General features: G+C 42.9%; 1 protein-coding gene and 1 long non-coding RNA gene across 4 annotated transcripts in view; one reads left to right on the forward strand and one right to left on the reverse strand.

Annotated features, from left to right (window-relative positions):
- MAP3K5 (mitogen-activated protein kinase kinase kinase 5) overlaps nt 1–24169 on the forward strand; it is a 148126-nt gene that overhangs the window by 50336 nt on the left and 73621 nt on the right. For all 3 annotated transcript variants that reach the window (XR_002103746.1, XM_019550189.1, XM_019550190.1), the window contains 4 exons: nt 13346–13539; nt 13818–13986; nt 15045–15151; nt 21757–21927. Coding sequence is in view for 2 of the 3 variants with exons in the window: in XM_019550189.1 (XP_019405734.1) it covers nt 13346–13539; nt 13818–13986; nt 15045–15151; nt 21757–21927 (641 nt within the window). In the remaining variant the exon portion in view is untranslated. The remainder of the gene's footprint in view (nt 1–13345; nt 13540–13817; nt 13987–15044; nt 15152–21756; nt 21928–24169) is intronic.
- LOC109320193 lies at nt 131–5171 on the reverse strand. The gene is made up of 3 exons (XR_002103747.1): nt 5010–5171; nt 2076–2078; nt 131–141 (listed from the first exon to the last, which is right to left on the reverse strand). It is a non-coding gene; the product is annotated as an uncharacterized LOC109320193 (long non-coding RNA).

Genomic DNA, 24169 nt, shown 5'->3' on the forward strand with positions numbered 1-24169 from the left:
TGGCTTTTTCTTACCCATGGATTGTGGGGTCCTGGGGGTGCTCCACCAAAGGAGCTCCTCTGTGTGGGATCTGGGGTAGGACTTGATGCCTTGGTGAGGAGGCTGAGCCCTCTGTGTGAGTGACCCTGACAGCTGTGGGTTCTGTTGGATCTTGAGTCAGGGACCTGTGGCCCATGATATGTTTCACTGTGGGAAGAGAGAGACCTCTGTAATCCCCTTCTCCTTTGACTGGAGGTGAAGTCTGTTCCAGTTAATCCAGAATTTGCCTTGCTTACTTCCCTCCTAGGGCTTTTCCAGTGGGTAAAACCAATTTGTTCTCTGCATCTGGGAAAGTACTGTGGTATTGCAGGTAGCTCTGTGTGGTATGTGTGAACAAATATTATGTTCCTAATGACAACCATTGTATTTGTTGTTTATGATAGATGTTCTGTTGTGACACCCATAGACCATGGTCAGCATTGGGGCTCCATTGTGCTAGGTGAGGCAAGCAGGCAATCGGAGCCAGTATCTCTGGCAGTACATAAAATACGATAACCTTAGCACTGTTGTATGACATACAGAATGGAAGTGCAAACAATGTGGGCACCAAACATGGCTATATGAACAAAAAAGAATGGGGACGCTGTAAGCACATTTTTCTTTCTGTCTACATAATTATGTACATGCTTGTATGTACATGCACCTCTGTTAAACAAAAAATCATTACGGGTGCAAATTCAAGCAGGAAATGTCAGAATGTAGGGTGCTTTTGCAAACTTAATTCAGGCCCTTTGTGCATTGTGTTTTAACTACACAATCCTACACTTCTTGTTTTTTCCCCATAGGTTTCCTATCTTGTTAGGTGCACAGGATGGATGGAGCAGTTGTTTTATTCAGTTTTCTCCTCCCTGTTCAGTCTTCTGTCCTGTGCTTTATTTGCTGCATCTTGTTCCTGAAGACAGAATTCATAATTACTTTGTGGGCTCTTCCCTTCTGTTCATCACTACAATACCTCAGTGCTTCATGGGCAGTATTCCCTCCCACCCCCAGCATTCCTGTGAAATTTGGAGATTGTGCTTTCTGCACCTGGGGCTGGTAGCTTCCTCCCTGACACTTCTGGGTCAAACATATAGGAGCCCCTAAGAGCACAGCAGAGAAAGGGTCCCTGGTTTCAGTTCTAGTGCTCATCCTCAGCCCATTACAGTGAAAGTCCAGCTTCACCTCTGTACTCCTGGGCTAGACCCCATTTAGCTATCCAAGTCAGCACTAGGAACTGGAAGAGGCTCAAGCGTGCTTACTGCATACAGATTCTTCAGATTTTAGAGGGACCCATTCTGTCCCCTGACAGAATTACAACTGAAAAGAGGGTCTAATGCTAGAAGTATTAGGCATTCACATCAGTTGTGCTTATGTAATGTCTATTATAGGAAGAGAGTTAGAAAGAAGGGTGGATATGTGTGTCCATGCCTGCACATGATGGAAAAGGAGGAAGCAAAAGAAAGAGAAGGGTTAACTTCAGAGAGGATTAAATCTAGTAAAACAGCTCTGAATTGTTTGTGTAGTATCCCTCACTGGTTTTGAGTTTGGCTAAATAATTTGGTACCTGGTTTAGTTTGAAAGAATCTCAGCCTCTTCTGTCAAGAGATGGAGGAGTGAGGACCATCAAAACCAGGCAGTGCAAGATTCCTCAAATGGACTTGTGGTATACCATCATTTTAGAAATTCCATGAAGCTTTTTTCCCTTTTTGTTCCACATGTGAAATGAGCACTGATCTTTACAAGCAGTTAGTATGTGACTTGGAGAAGAATATGTCTTTATATGTAGGAGCCAGAAGAAAGAGGGCTTTCCTGACCTCTGTGCCTTAATTGACTCCCAACTGTTGGGTCCGATCTGGTTTCTTTGCAAGCCAATAGCAAATTTCCTTTTACTTCAGTAGGATGGAGAATTGAGCCTGTTGTGCATATCTGTATTTGTTATAACATCAATGTGTGGTAAACTGATTTGATTACTAAAAATTATTTAGAAAAATAGGTGTGATAATTTATTCTATGGTTTCAGCATCTGTTACAAACATCATCATGTATTGTCAGAGAACTGCCTTCTTTAATAACACTTTTGTCAGAAAAAGCTAAAATACTAGTAGATATTTCTCAAGAGAGAGCCAGCAGGAGAATTACAGAACACTGAATGGAATCATAATGTGGGTAAATCTTTGGAGAAAGTGATTGCTACTATCAGTAAAATCATTAGCAATTTTCATTTTAAATATTAAAAAGATGAATGTCGGGAGTTTGTTCTAGCTGTGCTGATTGGGCAGGGTATCTGGATTTCTACCAAATTCTTCTAACCCACAAGTCAAAAATTGGATAGATTTGTTAATTTCTCCCTTCTGGGTTCTAAATAGCTGACCCTTAGCTACTCATAGGAGTTATGCTCCCAGGGGATCTGGGTGGATTCAGAAATATTGTTAAGGCTTGGGGCCTTTGCATAGTTTCTTTTCCCCATACAGGAGAACTATGAAGATTTGTGGGTCTGTTGGAGTGAATCCCTTCTTGTCCCACAGTGCATCAAATCTTACTTGGACACACAGCATGAAGGATATTCTATACAGGAAACCTTCGTTATTCGTGGGTTTGGCATTCACGGTTTCAAATATTCATGAATGCCCAACCTGCATTTTAAATGCATTTTAAATACAGCTCCTCAGGAGCTCCGTGCTTGTTTCCACTGGGCTCCTGCTGCTGCACGACCACTGGAGCCATACCCCCTCCAGCTGCCAGGGGCACTGCGTTTGTGAACGCAATGCCTTATTTGCGGATTTCACCATTCACAAGAGATATGAGAAAGTATCCTTTGCGAATGGCGAGGGTTGCCTGCATTTTGATTTTTTGATAATGGGGCCTCCTAGTTGATGTAAGTCATAAGAAGAAGTCAGCTTTTTTTTCCTTGTTCTGATGTGCAGAATGCAATTAAAGAAATCTCAGGAATGGTTGTTACATCTTAAAAAAAATCTGGTTTTTTGTTGTGCTTAAGGCTGGGACGACAGACAGACAGGAAGGACAGTGCTAGATAAAAGCAACTCTAGTGAGAGTAAAACATTCTTAGATGTTGCAACTGTTGAGCTATAAAAGGTAAATCTGTAACTAGATTTGTTCTGAAGATTACGCAGAGATTGAGGCTTGAATTGTTCGTTAGTGGGCAGTGAGCTGTAAAATATTGTAAAAATACATCTGTTAAAAATACTTGTTTAGTCACTTGGCAGTAAACTTTTGTACTTACACATTATTAGATCTCGGTGCTTCTGTTTTCTAATTGGTCTTGATTAAATATATGCTGTTCTGGTAATATCGAGAAGGTACTGGATGTTCTTGTATTAAAAGGCCTGATTCTACCAAGTGCTAACCTTTTTGGCCTAAGCCTAGCAAAGCATTTGTGTATGTATGTATCTAAGGTTGTGAATAGTGTTACTGACCTGGGTTAAGAACAGTCAGAAAGCTCGACGCTGAATTGATTCAGTCTTTGCGGGTTAGTCTAAGCTGCAGAGATCAAACTGAAAAACAACTAGACACACATTTACTTTTGATTTAGGGAATGCAGCTGCATGCCTGCAGTGGCTTAGGCCAGAAGATGGGGGGGGCACTAGAGCATGCCTCTCTGGCACATAGCCAGCATGGGGGGGTGTTATCATAGAATCAATGAGTCGGAAGGGACCTAGACAGATCGAGTCCGACCCCCCGCCATGGACAGGAAGGAGCACTAGGGGTAGCAGAGGTCATAAGACCCCAGCCAGGTGCCTATCCAGTCTCCTCTTGAAGATTTCCAGGGAAGGTGAGAGCACCACCTCTCTGGGAAACCTATTCCAGACTCTGGCCACCCTTACAGTGAAGTAGTTCTTCCTAATATCTAACCTAAACCTATCCTCCCTCAGCTTGTGGCCATTGTTCCTGGTGACTCCAAGGGGGCCCCTGGTGAACAGACTTTCCCCGAGTCCCTTCTGGTGGCCCCTGATAAGGTTGTAGGCAGCCACAAGATCCCCCCTCAGTCTCCTCTTGCAGAGACTGAAGAGATTCAGGTCCCTCATCCTCTCCTCACAGGATGGGCCACAGAGGCCCTCAACCATATGAGTGGCCCTCCTCTGGACCCTCTCCAGGTTCTCCACATCCTTCTTGAAGTGCGGCGCCCAGAACTGGACACAGTACTCCAGCTGCGGCCTGACCAGCGTCGCTTAGAGTGGGAGCAAGACCTCTCTGGACCTGTTAGTGATGCCCCTCTTGATGCATGACAGGGTGTTGTTGGCTCTGCCTATTGCTTCGTCACATTGGCGACTCATAGTCATCCTGGAGTCAATCCTGACTCCAAGATCCCTCTCTGCCTCTGTGCTGCTGAGAGGGTCAGCCCCAACCTATAACCATAATGCTGGTTCGCTCTCCCCAGGTGCAGCACTCTGCACTTGTCCTTGTTGAACCACATCCTGTTCAGATCCGCCTACTTCTCTAACCTATCCAGGTCTGCCTGGATGCGGTCTCTGCCTGCCGGTGTATTCACTTTACCCCACAGCTTGGTGTCATCAGCGAACTTGAACAGGGTGCTCTCCATACCCTCATCCAGGTTGCTAATGAAGATGTTGAACAGCATCGGCCCAAGGACCGAGCCCTGGGGAACTCCGCTGCCTACACCCTCACAGGTCAACATCAACCCATGCACCACCATGCTCTGGATGCGCCCCTGGAGCCACTTTGCCACACATGTGACCATGCATTCATCAGTGCCGCAGTCCCTCAGCTTGCCCACCAGAATTGGGTGGGACACTGTGTTGAAGTCCAAGAAGATGACATCGATTTCCTCCTTGCCATCTAAGCTCTTTGTTATCTGGTCATAGAAAGAGACCAGGTTAGTCAGGCAGGATTGGCCTTGCATGAACCCATGCTGGTTATCCCTCAACATGACTTCCCCTGCAGGGCTCTCACAAATGTGGCCCTTGATAATTTTTTCAAAGACCTTCCCAGGATAGAAGTGAGGTCTTGTTCACTTCCTCTTCCTGCTGCCCCTGAAGTCTCTGGGATTTGCAGTCCAGAATCACAGGAGCAGGACTCTCCAGGGTTGCCCATCATCACGTCACCTCGTCTTTCTGCTTCTAGGTGCCTCTGGGATTTGTAGTCCACAATCGCAGCCAACAGTAAGTTTCAATAAATTTAGCATCAGGGCAGCAGCTCTGTACTTGGGGGAAGGTGTGCTTAACCCCCCACTCTGGCCCCAGACCCCAGCCAGGGTTTGTTTGGGGGGGGCATTCCCCACCCCCACACCTTCTCTGCTGGAGCAGTCAACACAACAAAGGGCTGGAAAGCATGCTGGGATGCTGGGGGACTGTGATTTAACTTGAACCAAGAAGGGGTCTGGGACAGAAGTTTCATGAACTGATTTGACCCTAATCAGTTAAGTCTGATACTACATTTAACCAGGTTTATCTTAAACCAGTTTCAGCCATTTTGAAACTGGTTTTTATGTACCGAGCTTCTGTTCTGTTACAAGTTTAAACCAGTTTCTGATTACTTAAGCTGGTTTATGTGTAACTTCTATCTCTGGGCTTAATGACTGACAGGGTATGTCTACACAGCTTCCACAGTGCTCCTGAGGATGCCATTGAGAAACTAGCTCCACTCACTTCTGCTGTGCATTGCTGCTTACTGAAATATCTTGTGTAACTGAGGGATGCTTCCAGGATCTCAGGCAGATTCTAATGATGATCACATGTCTTCCTTTCGGCTTGAGGCATGTGTAGAGTGGGAATGGATGAGTGGGATTTGTTTCTCTGTGGCAGTCTTAGAATCACTGTGGAGGTTGTATAAACAGACCTATAGGCTACGAACAGACAGTCAGAAAGCCCAAGGCTGAAGTGGTTCAATATTCACAGGTTAGTCTAAAATGCATAGATTAAACTGATAAGCAGGTGAACAGACATTCTCTTTTGATTCTGGAAATGCAGCCACATGTCTGCAGTGGCCTAAGCCAGAAGCTGGGAGGTGCTAGAGCATGCCTCCCTGCTTGGCTGGAGCAGACAGCTTGGACTAAGGCCCACACAGGCAAGGTGGGGTTGCGAGGGAGGTGCAAAACATCCTGGGATGCTGGGGGGATTTTGAGTTAAGTTGAATATGGAGGGGATCTAGGACAGAATTTCAATAAACCGATTTAACTCAATCAGTTAAGACTGGTACTACATTCATCCAGGTTTATTTTAAACCTGTTTTAGCCATTTTGAAAGTGTTTTATGTGCACTGAACTTCTGGTGTGTTACAGATTTCAACTAGTTTCTGATCACTTATACCAGTTTATGTGTAATTTCTATCCCTAGCCATGACATCCTAAATGGAGAACATCTGTTTCACTGTTTTGTCAGAGGGATCTTTTCTGCCTGCTTCAAAAGTTACATTTACATTGCCCAACTGGCAAAAAAAAAAAAAAAAAAAAATCGAAAAGATAAAAAGGTGGCCTTGGTGTAATTAAATTTGGGCTCTGTAGTATGTTTGTGTCTCTCATTATTCATGCTAACATCACATGTTTCTTTTCTTCTACTTCATGAGGATATTACAGTTAAACATCAGGCAGGGCCTGAAAAGCTACAGTTAAAGGGAAAACAGCAATGCCATGTCAGTGAGTGATGTCAAGGAGGGCAAACAAAAAAAATTTCTAACTGAAGTTAGTCACTGTTGGGCACAGTAGTCCTGAACACATTTTACTATGGGACTTTGTAAGAGGATATGAGAGGGGATGCCAATTTATGTATCGGGAATAACATGAGAATCTAATGCCTTATTCTTAGACCTTGTGGGTGCCTGAAGCCTTGACTAATTGAGTCTGCTGGAGCATGCTAATTACCTCCCCGTGCTTCAGAATGGCAGTGGGGATACTTTAACTAAAGCTTGTTCGACAAGCTTTAATTAAAGCACCCCGCTGCCATTTTGAAGCTCAGAGATGCTGATACACGAGAAGCTGCAGGCACTTTAATTAGACCTGCTCTCAGAGCCACTCTAATTAATTAAAGCACTCTTCCCCTTCCCCTCTCCCCGCCCAGCATGTGCCCAGCCCTCTGAGCTTACGTATTGAGGGGGTGGGTGAGATGAGTGCAGATAGGAAAAGCAACAACAGCATTGGATAACATAGTGTGGGAGTGAGTGGTGAGTAAGGGCATGATCTTCACTTACAGGAATAAGGTTGGGGGCTAAGTGATTACAGAGCTGCTGTTCAGCCATTTCCTGAGGGCATGGTTCCCTTAGATTACTCTAAGCCAGGGTGGGCAAAATACGACCCACAGGTTGGATCTGGCTTGCGAGGCCATTCTATCCAGCCCACAGGGCCCCTAAAAATATTTAGAAAATTAAAATTTATTTGTCCTTGGTTCCTGTCAAAGATGATGAGAACCAAGAGCAGTAGGACCCAGCAGAAGCCCTGGCAGGCTCCTTCAACAGCAGGGCCTGCCTGGCCCCGCCCTTCCCAGCTGTGAACGCTAGCAGGGGCTTCTGGCCTGGGACCGCATGGCTGCCCCGTGTGGGAAGCTCAGCTAAGGGGTTGTGGGGGAAGGGCAGGAAACGAGCTGGTGCTGAGCATGGGGAAAAATGGCCCCTCCTCTACCCAGTGGCCAGCGCTCTCTGCTGCAGCCGTTCGCAGCCTGCACAGGGCTGTCCTGAGTGGGGGCGGGCAGCCCCACGCAAGCTGTGAGTGGCTGCAGTGCGGGGTGCCAGCCGTGGGGTGGCTGAGGGGCTGGTTTTCCCCACGCTCCACACCAGGTTGTAACCCACCTCGCTGCCAGCCTGGGCCTCATGCCGGTTCCAGGTTTGCCCATTGAGGTTGCCCCACAGCGGCAGCAGCTGCAGCCTCCCCCCGCCCCGCCGCTTGCCATGCCGGGCAGTGTTGGCTGCTGCTGCCCAGTGTGCAAGCTCCAGGCAGGCAGCAGCAGCCAACACAGTCCGGTGCAGCAAGTGGCGGGGCCACAGCTGCTGCCACCACGGCGCAGCCCTGATGGGTCAGCCTGGAGCCGATGTGGGGCCCAGGCTGGCAGCAGGGTGGGTTACAAGCTGGTGTGGAGCGCGGGGGGAGCAGCACCTCCCCCACCCCATGGCTGGTGCCCCACACTGCAGCCACTCGCAGCCTGTGTGGGGCTGCCTGTGCCTGCTCAGGACAGCCCCCCAACAGGCTGTGAGCAGCTGCAGCAGGGAACACAGGCCACAGGGTGGGTGAGGGGCTGTCCCCCTCCCCCCCTGCCCTATGCTCCTCACCAGCTTGTTCCCTGCTGGCGAGCAGGGGGTCAGGGCTGCGCACTGCCCCCCGCCTGTACCATGGGGCTGAGGGGGCACTGGGAGTGAGTGGATGTGGGAGCAGGACCCGCACCAGTGTCCCAGGGCCAGCGCCAGCAGGGCCCAGAGCAGGGTGCCAGGAGTGCAGGGTCCCGGCTGGCAGGAGCTCTATGGAGCCAGGCCAGCTTCCCCCTCTCCCTGCTGGTGCAACCCAGCTTGGCTCCACAGACCCCTGCCAGACTGCACCCTGCTCTGGTCCCCACCGGTGCTGGCCCTGGGACATTGGTCCCAAGATGGTGACCAGGGACAGGGCACCTGTCAAGGGGCGGAGCTACCCATGCGGTCCTCAGCAGCTTGCCACAACTTGGTAAGCAGCCTTCTGCCTGAACTAATTGCCTGCCCCTGCTCTAAGCGGAGAACCCAAACTAGACCTGAGAAGTGAGAACTCAGGGTTTGTCCCTTCAAATGTAGAATTATTTAGCAGTGAATTAGTATCTGATTGTCTAGGAAATGAGCCTCAGATGAATGGCCCAGTACCATGGTAGGGTAGATTTGCACCTTATAGACTACAGCAATGCAACTGGAATCCTGCTTTAAATTATGTTCTCTAATATTTGATCTGGCAAAAAATTAAAACTGAATTTGAGCATCTTCTGTCTCAAGTATTCCACTCCTTTTACTATGTGTGCTTTGGTCAGAAGAGCACTGTGTCAAGTCTCCAGAAAATTGGCTGCAAATTGAATCAGAGCTGTCTTTTCTCAACAACTTATGAAAGAATTGTGGCATCAAACATCACCTGACATCAATTTCATGTGATGAAAGTAGGTTATTAATTACACTGATATCTTGCAATGGAAAACTGAAACAGCGGTAACGTCAGAATTGATTTCATGGAGTCTTTTCTTCTGTAAAAACTCCCAAACACCTTCATCTTGATTCTCTCCCTTCCTTATAAACAGAACTGTGACCTTTATTCACCTGACCTGACTTTAGCTACTCCCACTCTTTCTTGGCAGGTTTAACTTACAGATGTCTATTGTTTGCTTACCTGGAGAATAGAATAGGACAAATTTATTCCACTTGCATAATTTTTTGGACAAGGCAAATACCTTTTTAGCTGTTTTCTCCATTGATTGTGACTTGTGTATCGATTTTCTCCGTGAGGAAATGGCTATGATGGTTCTATGTGAATAGCAACTTCTATAGACGATGGGGAAATACTTTGAAACCATGTTAACTAGCTGGAAAATCTCAGCTACATGGCAAATGAATTTGATAGCAGGATTGGGTGTGTATGTGACTTCCGATGCTGATTTCTCTTAAGATTGCATGAAGGCTTATGTGGCTTTCATTATTTCCTAACATGCCATGTCGAGCTTTGTATTGTTTTGAGGTTTTTTATGACTTCTTGTCTTTCTGTTTTCAAACATCCCTTTATGTTGCTTCATTGTTGAATGGCAGAAAATCAGTTTTTGTTCCATTTTAGTGTGATTAACTTGATCGATTTGCTTTTCTTAAGTAATAGGAAAAATGTGTTTGAAGGTAAGCTTGCCTATGTTATTATTCTGTTTACAAATTGATATTATTAAAAAAAAAAAAAAAAAAAGCAAAGTTTGATTGGGTCCTTATGAGCTTTTGCTCAAGGATGAATGACAAAATCTTCTGCAAAGGAAGAATGGTTTTCCTGTTTGCAGTGTTATGGGCGTGTGAGTGTTGCATCTCTGTAGGTGGCCCAACAATCCTGCCAAGATAAACTTTGTCTTGTGGGTTTCAGAATTTGAAAAACAACCCTTTTTCAGAGTTTGGTTTTTATTTTAAGAACTTGGCTTTATAAGAAATATGTCAGAGGTCAAAACAGCTTTCCTACAGACTTGCCTTTGTTTTTATTTCTTTTTTAACACTTTGAATAACAGGCAAACTCCTTGTTCCAGGAATAAATCCTCAGCCACTTTGCCCTTTCTCTGGGTTTTGTCTCCTCAACCCTATTCTTAAGAAAGACAATTAGTTAGGAGAAGAGAAGCCACCTATTCTCCACAAACCAACCACTGCTGCCTCCTGTTGGAGTAGGAGTAGCAGTAGGGGAACAGTGTTCCTGGTTAATCCCTGTGGGAGACTTCTTCCTCTTCCTCTCCCTGCCATTCACAAGCAGAAACACTCTGCATCTTCCAGGTTCTCCTTCGGATTATCAAGAGGCCTGTTAACCTCATCATATTAATATAGGATATCATAACATGCTTCAGGTGAAGACAGGCTATTTGGGCTTCTGCTTTTGTTGCATTTCTTGACTGTTTATTAAAAATACTGAGGTGCTGATCTTCAGTTTTCTTGTCATGGATGCACCACGGCATTGATGAGTCCACATGCAGTGAAATTTAAACTCATGGCCTCACTGCTCAGCTCTCTTGATTTGCAGTCATGTGGGGGCTTGTAAATCATGCAGACCTTCTGCTTATGACATATGTCCTGCTCAAACTTTTGAGTTAAGGTGTTTCTAGAGCACAAGGCCTTGTGCAAGCCAGCTGCACTTGTTTGAGATTCACATAAAGAAAATTTAAACTTTGCAGCTAGTAAGTCGGGTTAAATGTTTCCAGACTGCCTTGAAAGTAGTCTGAATATTATAAATACAAGGAAAAATAAGGAAAGGGAAGGAACCTCTCTATTCACTAAATTATGTCATCTAGAAAGTACTAGATAGTGAGAAAGAAAGACAGAGAATATGGTCTTTTGTGGTTCAGGCGCTGGGTTGAAACTCAGGAGACCTGGGTTTATTCCCCAGCTCTGCCACTAACTAGTATGTGATCTTGAGGGAAATGAAGTGTGTCTGATCCTCATTTGTTGAATAGAGATGATAATCCTGGGAACAGTAGAAAGCTTACTGATCAGTGAGTATTCCCACTTCAGCCCTGACTGCTGTGTAATACTGGGGAAGTCATTTCACTGTCTCCTATTTCCCCTTCCAGCTTTCGACTGTCAGAGCTCTTCAGAGTAGGGATGGTCTCTTACTGTATGAGTAAGAAACATAATGAGGCCTTCATCTCGCATGAGCCTGCTAGTAGTCCTTAACTATAAAATTATTTACTACTTATTAGTAATGTATTATGCAAGAAGCCAGGGTTTTTTTGTTATACCTTTCATTGGACAAAATATGTAGCTTTGAGGCACCCTGAACAAGTTCTCTTCAGGTGCTTTGTGCCAGAAAGTTTGTTCTGCACCTCTCCCAACTGTAAAGGTAGTCCAATAAAAGATATCTCAAAAAACCCTTTGTCTCATGTACATGTCCTGGACCATCACAGCTACAAGAATATTCTTACTGTACTAGTAAGGCACTCAAAATGAGCACAAGTGTGTGTAATAAAATGATCAAAAAATGGTTGTAGAGATATGAGAAAAAATAATAGTATGATACTGGATATTTTTGCATCCTAGCACAAATATAAAATTCTGGGAGTGACCATAGCATTAAAGCAGTGTGGAGCTCATCACCTGGCTTGCACCATCTTAGTATAATGTTTTTTATTTTTTAAAAATTTCTGAACTAAATCAAATTACCTAAATCATTATGTTGATGACACCAGTAAAATATAACCAAAGTAAGCACAAAGCTATATTTTGTGTGCACCTTTCTTTTTGTGTTCCTCAATACTTGATTGGGGATGGTATGCTCAAGGCCTCAGTCTTAGAAAACTGTGCCTGCATTGTTGTTACAATGCATGGGACCCAACTTGCTGTAGAGAACTGTGAAATGTCTCCTTTGGCCTGACTGCTGAAAGAGAAGAGGAAGCTGGCCTGTGAGCCATGATGCTCTGGAAGGAAGCAAATTGCCTCTCTAAATCTTATCCTGCTGTAATGGCCCTGTGACTAGTTAAAGGAACATTAGGCTGGAGTGAAATCTGGCTTCACTCAAGTGATAGAATTCCCCTTGGCTTTGATGGTGTGGTATTTCACAGTTGATGTCTTTCAGATGCCATTCAGCATCTTTATCACTGTGTAAATATTCCTTTGGGTACATGAGACAGACAGCACATATTCTCCTTCTTTCAAAGCAAGCAAACAGAGATGAGCCTGATGAAAAGTGGCTGTCATATGGGTGTGAACGCAGCATAGTAGTGCTTTCCTAAACATTGCTTAGATGCTTTTCTAAGCATCGCTTAGATGCTTAATCTGACAAGGAAAATGTACGCTCGTAGGCACAACTGGCAAGTGGAGGTTACCACATAGCAGGAAACTAAGGTTCTCAGTGTCAAAGGTTTTGTGCTAAACTGAGTAATTTTCCAGTCCATAGGAAGATTCATTTTACTTACTTAAACAACACTTAATGCAAATTGCTTGCATTATTGTTGATAACATCTATAACCTGACAACCTGTGAATCAAATCCTGAAGGGGTTGTGATGTTGTTATTATCTGAATATCAGTCACTTTTAATTCCATCCATTCTTCCATTTTAGAATAAAGCTTTGTTTTTGGAGGAATAGGCCAAATTGTCAGGATATGAAAGCAAAATAATTTTTAAGGCAATATACCAACCATGGATGATGAGTGTGAAATCCTTTTTAAAGCAAGGTTTCAAACTCATCTGGCCTCTCCCTCCCTTCTGTATGCCTGATCCATACACATGGCATCTGCTTGGGCTGGTCCAGGATACCAGTCTGAGCAAGCACTGTGAGTGGCACAGCCTGGGACCCAGCCTCAGGGAACACTGGGGGTACATGTGGTGCCAGTCTGGTGAAGCATGTGGATCAACAGGACAGCACCAGGGCCAGATCATGGGGCTCCATGGGCCAGATCTAGCCCATGGGCTATATGTTTGACACCCCTGTCTTAAAGGATTCAGATTTCAGAAAACAAGTCAGAACTAAAAATGAAGAACATCTTAAGGTATATTTCATGCTCCAGCTGAAAATTAGGCGACTTCATCCAAAACTGTCAAAGTTACAATCTGGTCTCCTTGAAGTTGATTCCAACTTCTTCCATTGAAGCAAAATTCTGTTGATGTCAGTGGATTTCTTCCATTGTATTTAACTGCTTCTGACTTGAGGATGTAACTCTTTTTGAGTTATTGCATCTTGTTTTTACAGATGTGTACTGGTAACTACATTTTCGTTCCTTATATGATCACCCCACACAACAAAGTATACTGCTGTGACAGCAGTTTTATGAAGGGATTAACAGAGCTAATGCAACCCAGCTTTGAATCCTTGCTTGGACCAATATGTCTACCTTTGGTGGATCGCTTTATTCAACTATTGAAGGTGGCACAGGCTAGTTCAAGGTAAGATCACTTCATATCCTCCTGTGACATATACATCATCCTCCGGATTAAAATATTGGGAATTTTGCCGCCGGGTGATGTGGCAGCCTGCACCCTCTGTTTAAATATTAATAGTGTTTCCTTCACAACAGTGAATTGGATGAGCTTTTGACTGCTGGCTATATTTAAAACAATGTTAATTTATTTGTGCAATAATGCTTAGGACTTCAGCACTATTTTAACACAATTAAAAGATGGGTCCTGCCCCACGGTGTTAAAATCAGCTTGTTTTATTCTAGCCAATATTTCCGGGAATCCATTCTTAATGATATCAGGAAGGCACGCAACCTGCACACAGGGAAAGAGCTGGCAGCAGAACTGGCAAGGATACGGCAGCGAGTGGATAATATTGAACTCTTGTCTGCAGACATTGTTATCAATTTGCTGCTGTCTTATAGAGACATTCAGGTATGACTCCATTATTCAGAAATCCTAGTTAAATTATTTTTTCCTTCAATGCAAAGATATAGTGGGTTTTATAGGCCTTTTGGCAGCTTCTCACTAATAAAATAATGCTGCTATGTGAATCTGATCCTATTAAAATTCATGAAAAACAGTGGTGTGTACTGATGCTTTATTTTGCAGTTCTGTAGTTTAACAAGGAGTTCCTTTTCAAAATAATTACTTCACAACTTTGTCCAACAGCATCTAAGACAATCAAGCTGATGTTTAAACGGTTTTAATTCTGCTATAATAAATGTTACACTATACAGAGTGTTGCTTAGTCCTACTTTATGATATTGTTCTCCATACTTTGGTAATCTCTCTTCTCATTTATATATGCATATGTGATTGTGTTATGTCCTGTTTATGGCATGTTATTGCAACATGCATACAATATTTTATTCAATGTATGTAACATTATTGAAGATATTAAGTATGGTAGCTTAACTACAGTTAGTAATAGATTGCTTATTGTGCAAAATATGTTGCATCTCTTCAGTGATTTTTTTTTTTTTAAACATGTCTGTAAATGAGATGTTTTAAAAGTTGGTGTGTTGAAAAGAATTTTTTTAGCATTCAGAATAATTTATAGTAATAAAGTTAAATTGTACAGTATTGTTCATAAAGATTTTCAGGCTATTTTGTAATTAAAAAGCAGTTCACAATATAATATACATTTATGCTTCTTTTAATATTTTCTGAGAAGCCAGTTTCACAGTCATGGAATATAAGTGCTAAATGCTCTAGTTCCATGGAAATAAACACAATGCAATACTGATGCAGTATAACAGATATGACTTCACTGATTTCTATGCTGAGTATTCTGTGCCTTCATATTATGACTGTATGCTTGAGAATAACTGCAGTGGGAGACTGAACAAATTGCAGTTCATAAGGAATTCACAATGTACTTCTCGGTATAAAACCACAAATGCTTTGTTTAGGGAGGGATTTATATAAACGTTTCTTGTTCCAGTCACTTAAAATTTTATTCCCCCTTCCCCACCCACTTCTCTTGAAAGGATTATGATTCTATTGTGAAACTGGTGGAAACATTAGAAAAACTGCCTACTTTTGACTTGGCCTCCCATCACCATGTGAAATATCATTATGCATTTGCACTGAACAGGTAAGAACGCTTCCCTCTCAGCCTTCTCCCCATTAAATAGTCATTCTTTTCCTCCAGACTTTCCAAATGATGGCGTAAGACCTCTGCTGGAATCTTCTTGCATAGGTTTAAGTCCTACATACTGCACTGAAGTATTTTCAAGACTTAAGAGTTTCATCACTGAACTATCTTTTCTTTTTTTATTCTTTCAGTATGGAAGTTGTTTGTCTTTTCCGTGTGTAAGTCAGTATTTGGCTTTCCTCTACCCTTCTGAATTTAAGCAAATGCAAAATTTGAAGTGGCAAAATAACAAAATGCTCATAACGTGCACTTGGATTCATAACAAACTTAGTTTTGTTTGGGAGGCACAATATGGTGTGGGGGGGCAGGCTGGACCCGATGATCTGCAAGGTCCCTTCAAGCCCCTAACAATCTATGAATGTGGATCCAGTTATATGGGTTTAGACATCCTCACGTCTGAATTTTATGCTTGTGTCAGATGACTGAAGGAAAGTGATACTATTGGAGTGCAGAACATATACCCCAAATGTCAGGCAGAAGATTTAATTCATCATTTTTAGAAACTTTTTTTTAACACCCGTCACTTTTGGGCTTTTTCCAACATGTACACAACTGTTTCATCTTCAGTAGCTTATTTAGGGCAGAGAAGACTCAAACCAAGATCTTTGCATGAGTGTTTGGAACAATGTTAGTAACTAAAGGCATTGAGAATGGGATTTTTCAACAGAATTCTTTATAGAAACATTGCTCCTTTGTTCTACTCCTGTTGAAATCAGTGAGAGTTTTACCACAGTCTTTCATGAGAACAGGCCAGCTTTGTTCATTTAGAATCCTACGCTAAGTGTACAGAGAGCTGGTTAGCCATGTTAGTCTAGAGTTAAGCAGTAAGTTAGGCAGGGAGGCATCTTACAGACTTACTGATTCAGAGTCACCAGACTTTTTAGACAATAACCTACTTTAAAGAAACAGCAAGCTTTGAACACAACATATCCATCCATTAAAGTACTTAAGCAGTTCTGAATCTCTGTTTAACTCGAGTGATGGTAAGAATTTTACACAAGACATCTTGAAAAGTTAAGGACCAATAATTTTGGTGGAGAGGAATGTTATCTAGCATGGTTCAGCTTGAGTAAAAGATCCAGGCCTTTTCTGGGTATCGTACAGCAAGTGTATATACTGTGCCCTCTGTGTTTTTGTCTGTTTATAAAAAGCCATACCTTTGCATGGTGCTTTGCAGGGAATTAAGAAAAAATCCAACAAATTTTTTTGTGGCACATGCTTGACATTTTTAGATTTACTGCATAAAGTACTGTGCACACCTATGGCGTTTTATAATCAAACTAATTTAGACTCTGAGGGTAAAATTTTCTAAAGCGCCTGAGTTCACAAGTCGATCTTGAAAATGCAGCTTGTGCTCCTACGGGTTGACTAGGCACTTCTGAAAATTTTGCTCCAAGTCTGAAGTATAATCCTCGCCAGCAGACTCTTGCACCCAGAGGGAGCTCCATTAGCTATAATGGTACTCAGTACAGATGCAAGGGTCCAGTTGGGCAGAGCTAATCTGATGAAGGAGAGAGCATTAGAGGGTATCTGGCATATAGGTTTTCTGAACGGTACCTAGAAATGTGTTCAGATCTAATTTCACCTCTCTTCTTTCTCCAGTTTGTAAATTCAACTGGGATCAGCGGCAGCCATGACAATGGTCACACTTTGTGTGCTTAAGTCAGTGAGGAAGGTACTGCTCATGCTCAGTGTCCATGCTCTCCCTTTTGGGAGATTCTTATTCAGGGATACTCCCTATTCTAGGTCCAGTCTGGAATGCTGAGGTTGTGACTATAAGAGCTCTGGTTGCAAGGTTGTAATTGTGCAGAATGGCAGTGACTTCAGCTGTGGGAGATACCATCTTCCCCTACCTCCTGTTTTGAAATGATGACTTATTCAGTGTCAGACACTAGAAAGAAAAGGTAGAGTAACTTCTAGCCAGAAGTTTTGTGACCAAAACAAGGAGGTTTGTAGAGATAAAGGGCAAGGAAGAAAGGGGGAACAGGGTAGACCATCTGTCTTTGGGCAGTGAAAGAGTACAGTGGCTCATTTCTCATCATAAAATGTTCTCATGTATTATCTGTTTAGTTTATTGTTCCATGAAGTCCATGTGGCACAGTGTTCGTTTAGTTTACTAGTAGCCAGCTAGAGTGGTTATTCAGCTCAGATCCCACTCTGTGGATCAACATTTCCTGAACTGGATCTCTGACAAAGGAAATAAAGGGGCTGCATACTTGACGTTATAGCAGTGGCTCTCAATCTTTTTAGACTCTAGAGACCCCTTAAAAAATCCCAGACTTTAATTTTAATTTTTTTACTACTGAAAAATAATAGCACAATACTTTTGTTGCAGAGAACTTGCAAAGACCATGACAGGTCAGAATGTGTTTGACGATATGGATTCCTGTGTGAAAACTGTGGGCTGATATTTTGAACCATGTTTGCACACCTAACAGTGCTAACATTGTGTGGCAACCCAAGACATCCAAGGGTGTCATGGCATTCTGGTTGAAAATCACTGCCCTACAGCTTTACTCCAGCAGAATTTGAGAAGAAAAGTTAGGATACAAAAGGTCCTCAACAGCTGGGCAAGTCCCACTGCTGACTAGTCAGTACAGGTATGGACAACTCCTGTCAGTGTTAGAGGGTTAGAATCAGAGAAAAGTTTGGAAGGGATCTCAGGAGATCATCTAGTCCAAGCCCTGCTGAAAGCAGGACCATTCCCAAGTAAATCATCCCATCCCCAAATATATCATCCCAGCCAAGGATTTGTCAATTCAGGACTTAAAAACCTCCAAGGATGGAGGCTCCACAGCCTCTCTAGGAAACTCATTCCAGTGCTTCACCACCCTCCGAATTAGAGTTTTCCCTATCTAACCTAAACTTCCCTTGCTGGCAACTTGAGACCGTTGCTTCTTGTTCTGTTATCTGCCACCACTGAGAACAGTCCAGCTCCATCCTCTTTGGACCCCTCTTGAGGTAGCTGAAGGTTGCTATTAAATCCCCCCTCAGTCTTCTCTTCTCCAGAGTAAATAAGCCCAGTTCCCTCAGCCTCTCCTCAGAAGTCATGTGTCCCAGCCCCCTCACCCTTTTTGTTGTCCTCCACTGGACTGTCTCCAATTTGTCCACATCATTTCTGTAGTGGGGGCCCAAAACTGGACACAGTACTCCAGATGTGGCCCCACCAGTGCTGAATAGAGGGGAAGAATCACTTCCCTCAATCTGCTGGCAATGCTCTTACTAATGCAGCTCAGTATGCTGTTAGCCTTCTTGGCAACAAGGGCACACTGTTGGCTCATCTTCAGCTTACTGTGCACTGTAACCCCTTTTTCTGCACAGCTGCTGTTTAGCCAGCCAGCCTCCAGCCTGTACTGGTGCATGGGATTGTTCTGTTTCAAGTGCAAGGTCTTGCACTTGTCCTTATTAAACCTCATAAGCTTTCTTTTGGTCCAATCCTCCAATTTGTCAAGGTGTCTCTGAATCCTAGCCCAACCCTCCAGCTTCCCTGCTATTCCCCCCAGCTTCGTGTCCTCTGCAAGCTTGCTAAAGGTGTGGTCCATCTCATCTTTCAGATCATTGATGAAGATATTCAACAAGACAGGTCCCAGGACTGACCCTGGGGCCCTCCACTTCATACCAGTTGCCAACTAGACATTGAGCTATAGATTACTATCTTTTGAGCCTGAAGATCCAGCCAGTTTTCTATCCACCTTACAGTCCATTCATCCAACCCGTACTACTTTATGTTGTGGGAGACAGTATCAAAAGCCTTGCTAAAGTCAAGGTATATTATGTTCACTGGTCTCCCCCCATTCAAGAGCCAGTCATTTCATCATAGAAAGCAATTAGGTTTGTCAGGCATGACTTACCCTTGCTGAATCCATGCTGACTGTTCCTAATCACCTCCAAGTGCTTCGATATGGATTGCTTAAGGATCTGTTCCATGATTTTTCGAAGGACTGAGGTGAGGTTAACCGGTCTGTAGTTCCCTGGATCCTCTTTCTTCCCTTTCTTAAAGATGGGCACTATATTTGCCCTTTTTCGATCATCTGGGACCTCTCCTGATCACCATGAGTTTTCAAAGATAAGGGCCAGTGACTCTGCAATTACATCGGCCAACTGCTACAATACCTTTTGGGTGCATCTCATCTGGCCCCACGGATTTGTACATGCCCAGCTTTTCTGGTACCTGGGGTGGGGGCAGTCCAGCCCCAATCCAGCTCTGTGAGGGAAGGGAGCTTGCCCTGGTCCTGTGGGGCAGAGGGGCATGGCTCTGCTGTAACATTTCACACGGTGCTTGGGTTTTGGCAGCAGGGGAAAAGTGGCAGTATTAATTGCCAATACTTCTCTGTTGTCAAATTTTCCAACTTGAGTGGGGAATTTGGTAGCAGAGAAATCCAGTAATATAGTAATTCAGCCTTTTACTCAGGCTTTGGGAAGTCCCACTGGCCAGATTCAATTGTTCTGCAGGCCAGTTTTGGCCTGCAGGCCAAAGGTTGAGCACCCCTGGCCTAGACCATTAGAACTTCCCCAATCTTCCTGAACCATGTGAAGGGAGAAACAGATAAGATTTACTACTTGGGAATAGGAATGCTTGGTAGGGGAAGAATTTGTGTATGTTTCTATTATTAAAATAGGTTTTTTTCTAAATTTGCCCCTTATTAGCAAGCTGACATGCTTGTTTAAGGCAACTGAGTACACAACAGTTCTGTATAAACATAGTTTAGAAGAGTTTTGTGTTCAGGAAAGCCCTATATCAGATACCCTTTGCTGAAAACCATTCATAATTTTGCAGATTTGTAAGTGTTTCTTCTTCAGTGTAATATAAATGCCTCTTGAAAGTAGCTTTGGTGTGCAGTGCAAAGTAGGACATGAAAATATTTGATAGTTGTTTCAGATTAGTAATTTTTACTGCAGTGACCATGTGCTTTTTCAGTAATTTACTTTACCAGGAATTTGTATACCTGCCATTGGAAGAGGGCTTCTGTGTGCTGCTGTATAGTAGTACTGTCTTATTTTTGTGGATTTAGTTCATGTGATATTGAAAAATCATTCAGTACTTATCAGGTCTATTTAAAAGCAGTGCGTCAAAGTAGAATCAGTCCAAGCAAATTTGAACTAACTTTTAATCCAATGTACTGTGCTTGGCTCAGAACATAAGCCCAAAGTTCTGAATGCTTAAAGTTTGTTAAATGTAAGCATTGATCAAACAAGCTCTGAAGTGTGGCTTTTATAAAATAAGTGTTGCATGCAAGGTTTTGAAAGTAATTTGCAGTGTTTTGTGTTAAGAAATCCTGGCAAAATTTGATCATGGATCATGTAACTTCCATGAACAGAGATCAGATTACTTGAAAGTACTTATTTTGCTCTCTAGTCGGTCTAAGTTCTTAAGTAATATTCCCAAGCTACTGGATTCAGGCCCTTAGAAGGAATTGCACAGCTCCTTAGTTAACAGCCTACAGAAGCAGTCTACACATCTTGCAGCATGTGCTTTTCTTCAGACAAAGTTGCGTTTATAGGTCACATTAAAAACCAAACTATGGGGTTACCAAAAACATTGTTTGCTTCCTGCATTTGACCTCCTACTTTTTTTTTAAATTCAAATCCTGTATTCGAAGCTATGATGCAGTTTGCAAAGGCAAAAGAGAATCCCTTTATTACTTCTCCATTTAACTAGAGTTTGCTTTCTGATGGTTCCTGTCTTCCTGTCTGTTGGAAACTATATGACTTTTTGACACTGGTTTCAAGGACAACGGTATTAGTTACATTAAATAAAATATTTACAGTCCTTTTGGTCTTGTACCTTCCTGCACTGCCTATCACCCTTCTTCTATTTTAGCTCTCAAAATGGAAAAAACCAGACTGTGAGAATATCTTTTTGCTGAGATATGAGCTATTTGCTAGTTTGTTGCAGATTTAAGTAATATTTAAGCAAATTCTGAAATCCTGATAGTGAATGATATCTGCATCCAAGCAGTGAGTCATCAGCAAGTATCTAATGTTCACAGTATGTAGCATATGTATTCTTTCCTTGTGAATAATATTACCTCATCATCTTGGTTTCCCAACTCTCCTGGGACTTTAATATGCTTGGGACCATTCATTTTTTTTCTCAAAATACTTTTACAGTCACAAGATGTGACCTGTATTTTTAAATATATAAAAATGCTTGTGTTGGAGACTAAAATCCAAATGAAATCTTTTGTTTGCATATTTTCAAAAACATTTACTTTAGTGTGTCAATCTCACAGTCTGAGAGTGGCTTCTTTTTGTTATAGTTTTTTGGGTTAATGTCCTTGGTATGTGAATTTTTTTCAGTCTTTCAAAAATTAATAGTTGGATCAAAGCAGTGGGTTAACATAGTTACAAAACAGTGTAAAATGGTGTTCTTGGTCAAGGGCAATTGAGATCATAGGACCCATGGCTTGATGCCTAGATACATGTTTCATTAGGATAAAACATGTATATATGTATTTGTACAGCATCATGGAGTCCTGCTACCTACATTTCCCTGCTACTCTCTTGATTTTTAGACTAAAACACTTACGCATGCATTTTAATAGGCGAAATCTACCTGGAGACAAGGAGAAGGCTCTAGAAATTATGATACCCCTGGTGCAACATGAAGACCAGGTAGCTTCAGATATGTACTGCCTAACAGGACGAATCTACAAAGACATGTTTTTGGAATCTGGCTTTACAGACATAGAGAGCAGAGACAAAGGGATATTCTGGTAAGTACTGTGGTTCTTTGTTTCTGCTTGGGGTCTTTTTTTAAAAGGTCATTTAAAATCTAATTGTTCCAAAAGGAAGATATTTTAGCACTAACTCAAAAGGATTTACAGTATAATAATATAATACTCTGGTAGCACATAAGCGTGGCTACAAGAAGTTTTATTTTCTTTAGACTTAGGAGACATGCCCTGTCCATAAATTTGTCTTCATGGAACTTAAGATTCCAACCCTTTGAAAAGCTTCAATTAGCCTTTACGTTAAGCTGTTTATTTTTCCTTTCCCCAACATAGAATTTTTTCTGCTTGGAATATTCATCTGAAACTCAGGATGTGGTCCTAGATCAATGACATTTTGAGGTCTGATAGTGAATGACCTGGTAGTATTAAAAGTAGAAGCCTTTTCATAAAAATTCTGCTTTTTTGGTAGTATAAGCAATACTTATCTAGCCCTGGAATGCTGTAAAATAAGGCTGGCAGGTTTTGTGTGTTGACACACAGACAAGCTACTTCAGTCACTTTTAGAGATGAATTAAAAATAGTGATGATGATCCTCTGTTTTAGGGTACTGCATATTTGGATTCCAGATTCTGAGGGAATCTGGTTTTTCTTAATGGAGAGATAGAAAGATCCATGTCAAAGTAACTAAAAACTCTCAACCCAAAGTGTTTGGTATGAAAAATGAGTGCTGTTAGTGCTGACCTAGTAAAGGGGCACTTGCAGGTGTTGGATGCATTTAAGTCAACAGGCCCTGATGATCTTGATCCTAGAGTACTTGGGGAATTAGCTGGAGTCGTAGCGGAACCACTGGCATGACTGTTTGAGCACTCAGGACAGGTCCCGGAGGACTGGAAAAAGCCCAATGTGGTCCCTGTTTTCAGGAAGGAGAAACCAGGTAACTATAGGCCAGTTAGCCTCACCTCTATTCTTAGCAAGACCTTTGAGAAAACTGTTAAGGATCACATTTGTGGGGGACTAGCGGGTAAAACAATGCAAAGGGGCAATCAACATGCGTTCAGATCCTGCCTGACTAACCTGTTGGGTTTTTTTTACGACTGGGTCACAAAAGGAATAGAGGTAGATGTTATTTACTTAGATTTTAAAAAGGCCTTTGACACACTGCTGCAGCCAATTCTTATAAATAAACTAAACAGTTGCAGTGTAGACTATTACACAGTCCAGTGAGTAGAAAATTGGCTTATGAGATGCACCCAGAAAGTGGTGATGGATGGGTTAGTTTCTACCTGGAGAAATATGGGCAGTGGAGTCGCCCAAGGCTGTGTCCTGGGACTGGTACTGTTCAATATCTTCATTAGCGTTTTGGACAAGGGAGTAGAAAGCACTTTGTTCAAGTTTGCAGATGACACCAAACTACGGGGGGAGGTCAACAAAGTAGAGGGCAGGGAGTGAATCCAGGCTGGGGAAGTGGGCAGAACAGAACAGGGCACAGTTTAACAAGGATAAGTGCCATATGTTGTGCCTAGGGAGGAAGAACCATCGACACACCTATAGCCTGGGAGGTACCATTCTAAGCAGCACAACTGCGGAAAAGGATCTCTGAGTCGTAGTTGACTCCAAAATGAACATGAGTCGCCAATATGATGAAGTAATAAGTAAAGCTAACTACACTCTTTTTTGCATAGGTAGGTGCATCATAAACAGGTCTAGGGAGGTGATGTTTCCCCTCTATGTGGCACTGGTCAGGCTGCAGCTGCAGTACTGTATCCAGTTTTGGGTGCTGCACTTCAGGAGGGATGTAGATGACCTAGAAAGGGTTCAGCAGCAGGCCACCCGTCTGGTTAAAGGCCTACAGGAAAAACCCTATGAGGACTGATTGATATCATCCACAAGAGAAGGCTGGGAGAGAATATTGTGGCCATCTACAAACTCATCGGGGGGACAGCAGGAAATAGGGGATACAATGTTTATGAGGGCACTGATTGGGGTAACTAGAAACACTGGCCAGAAACAAATTTAGATTGAACATCAGGAAAAAATTCTTTATAGTGAGGGTTGCCACAATATGGAATATGCTTCCAAGGGTGGTGGTGCTGTCCCCTTCCTCGCTGGTATTTAAGAGGAGATTGGCCAAGCATCTGGCTGGGGTCATCTGACCCCAGCACTCTTTCCTGCCCGGGGCAGGGAGTCAGACTCAGTGATCTTAGGGTTCCTTCTGACCCTAAAATCTGTAAAATCTATGAAATAACTGACAGATTTTGTGATGCTGTGCTGTGGTATACCATTA

The sequence above is a fragment of the Crocodylus porosus genome, unplaced genomic scaffold (genome assembly GCF_001723895.1).
Source record: "Crocodylus porosus isolate Cpor-Errol unplaced genomic scaffold, CroPor_comp1, whole genome shotgun sequence".
NCBI classification, from domain to species: Eukaryota; Metazoa; Chordata; order Crocodylia; family Crocodylidae; genus Crocodylus; species Crocodylus porosus.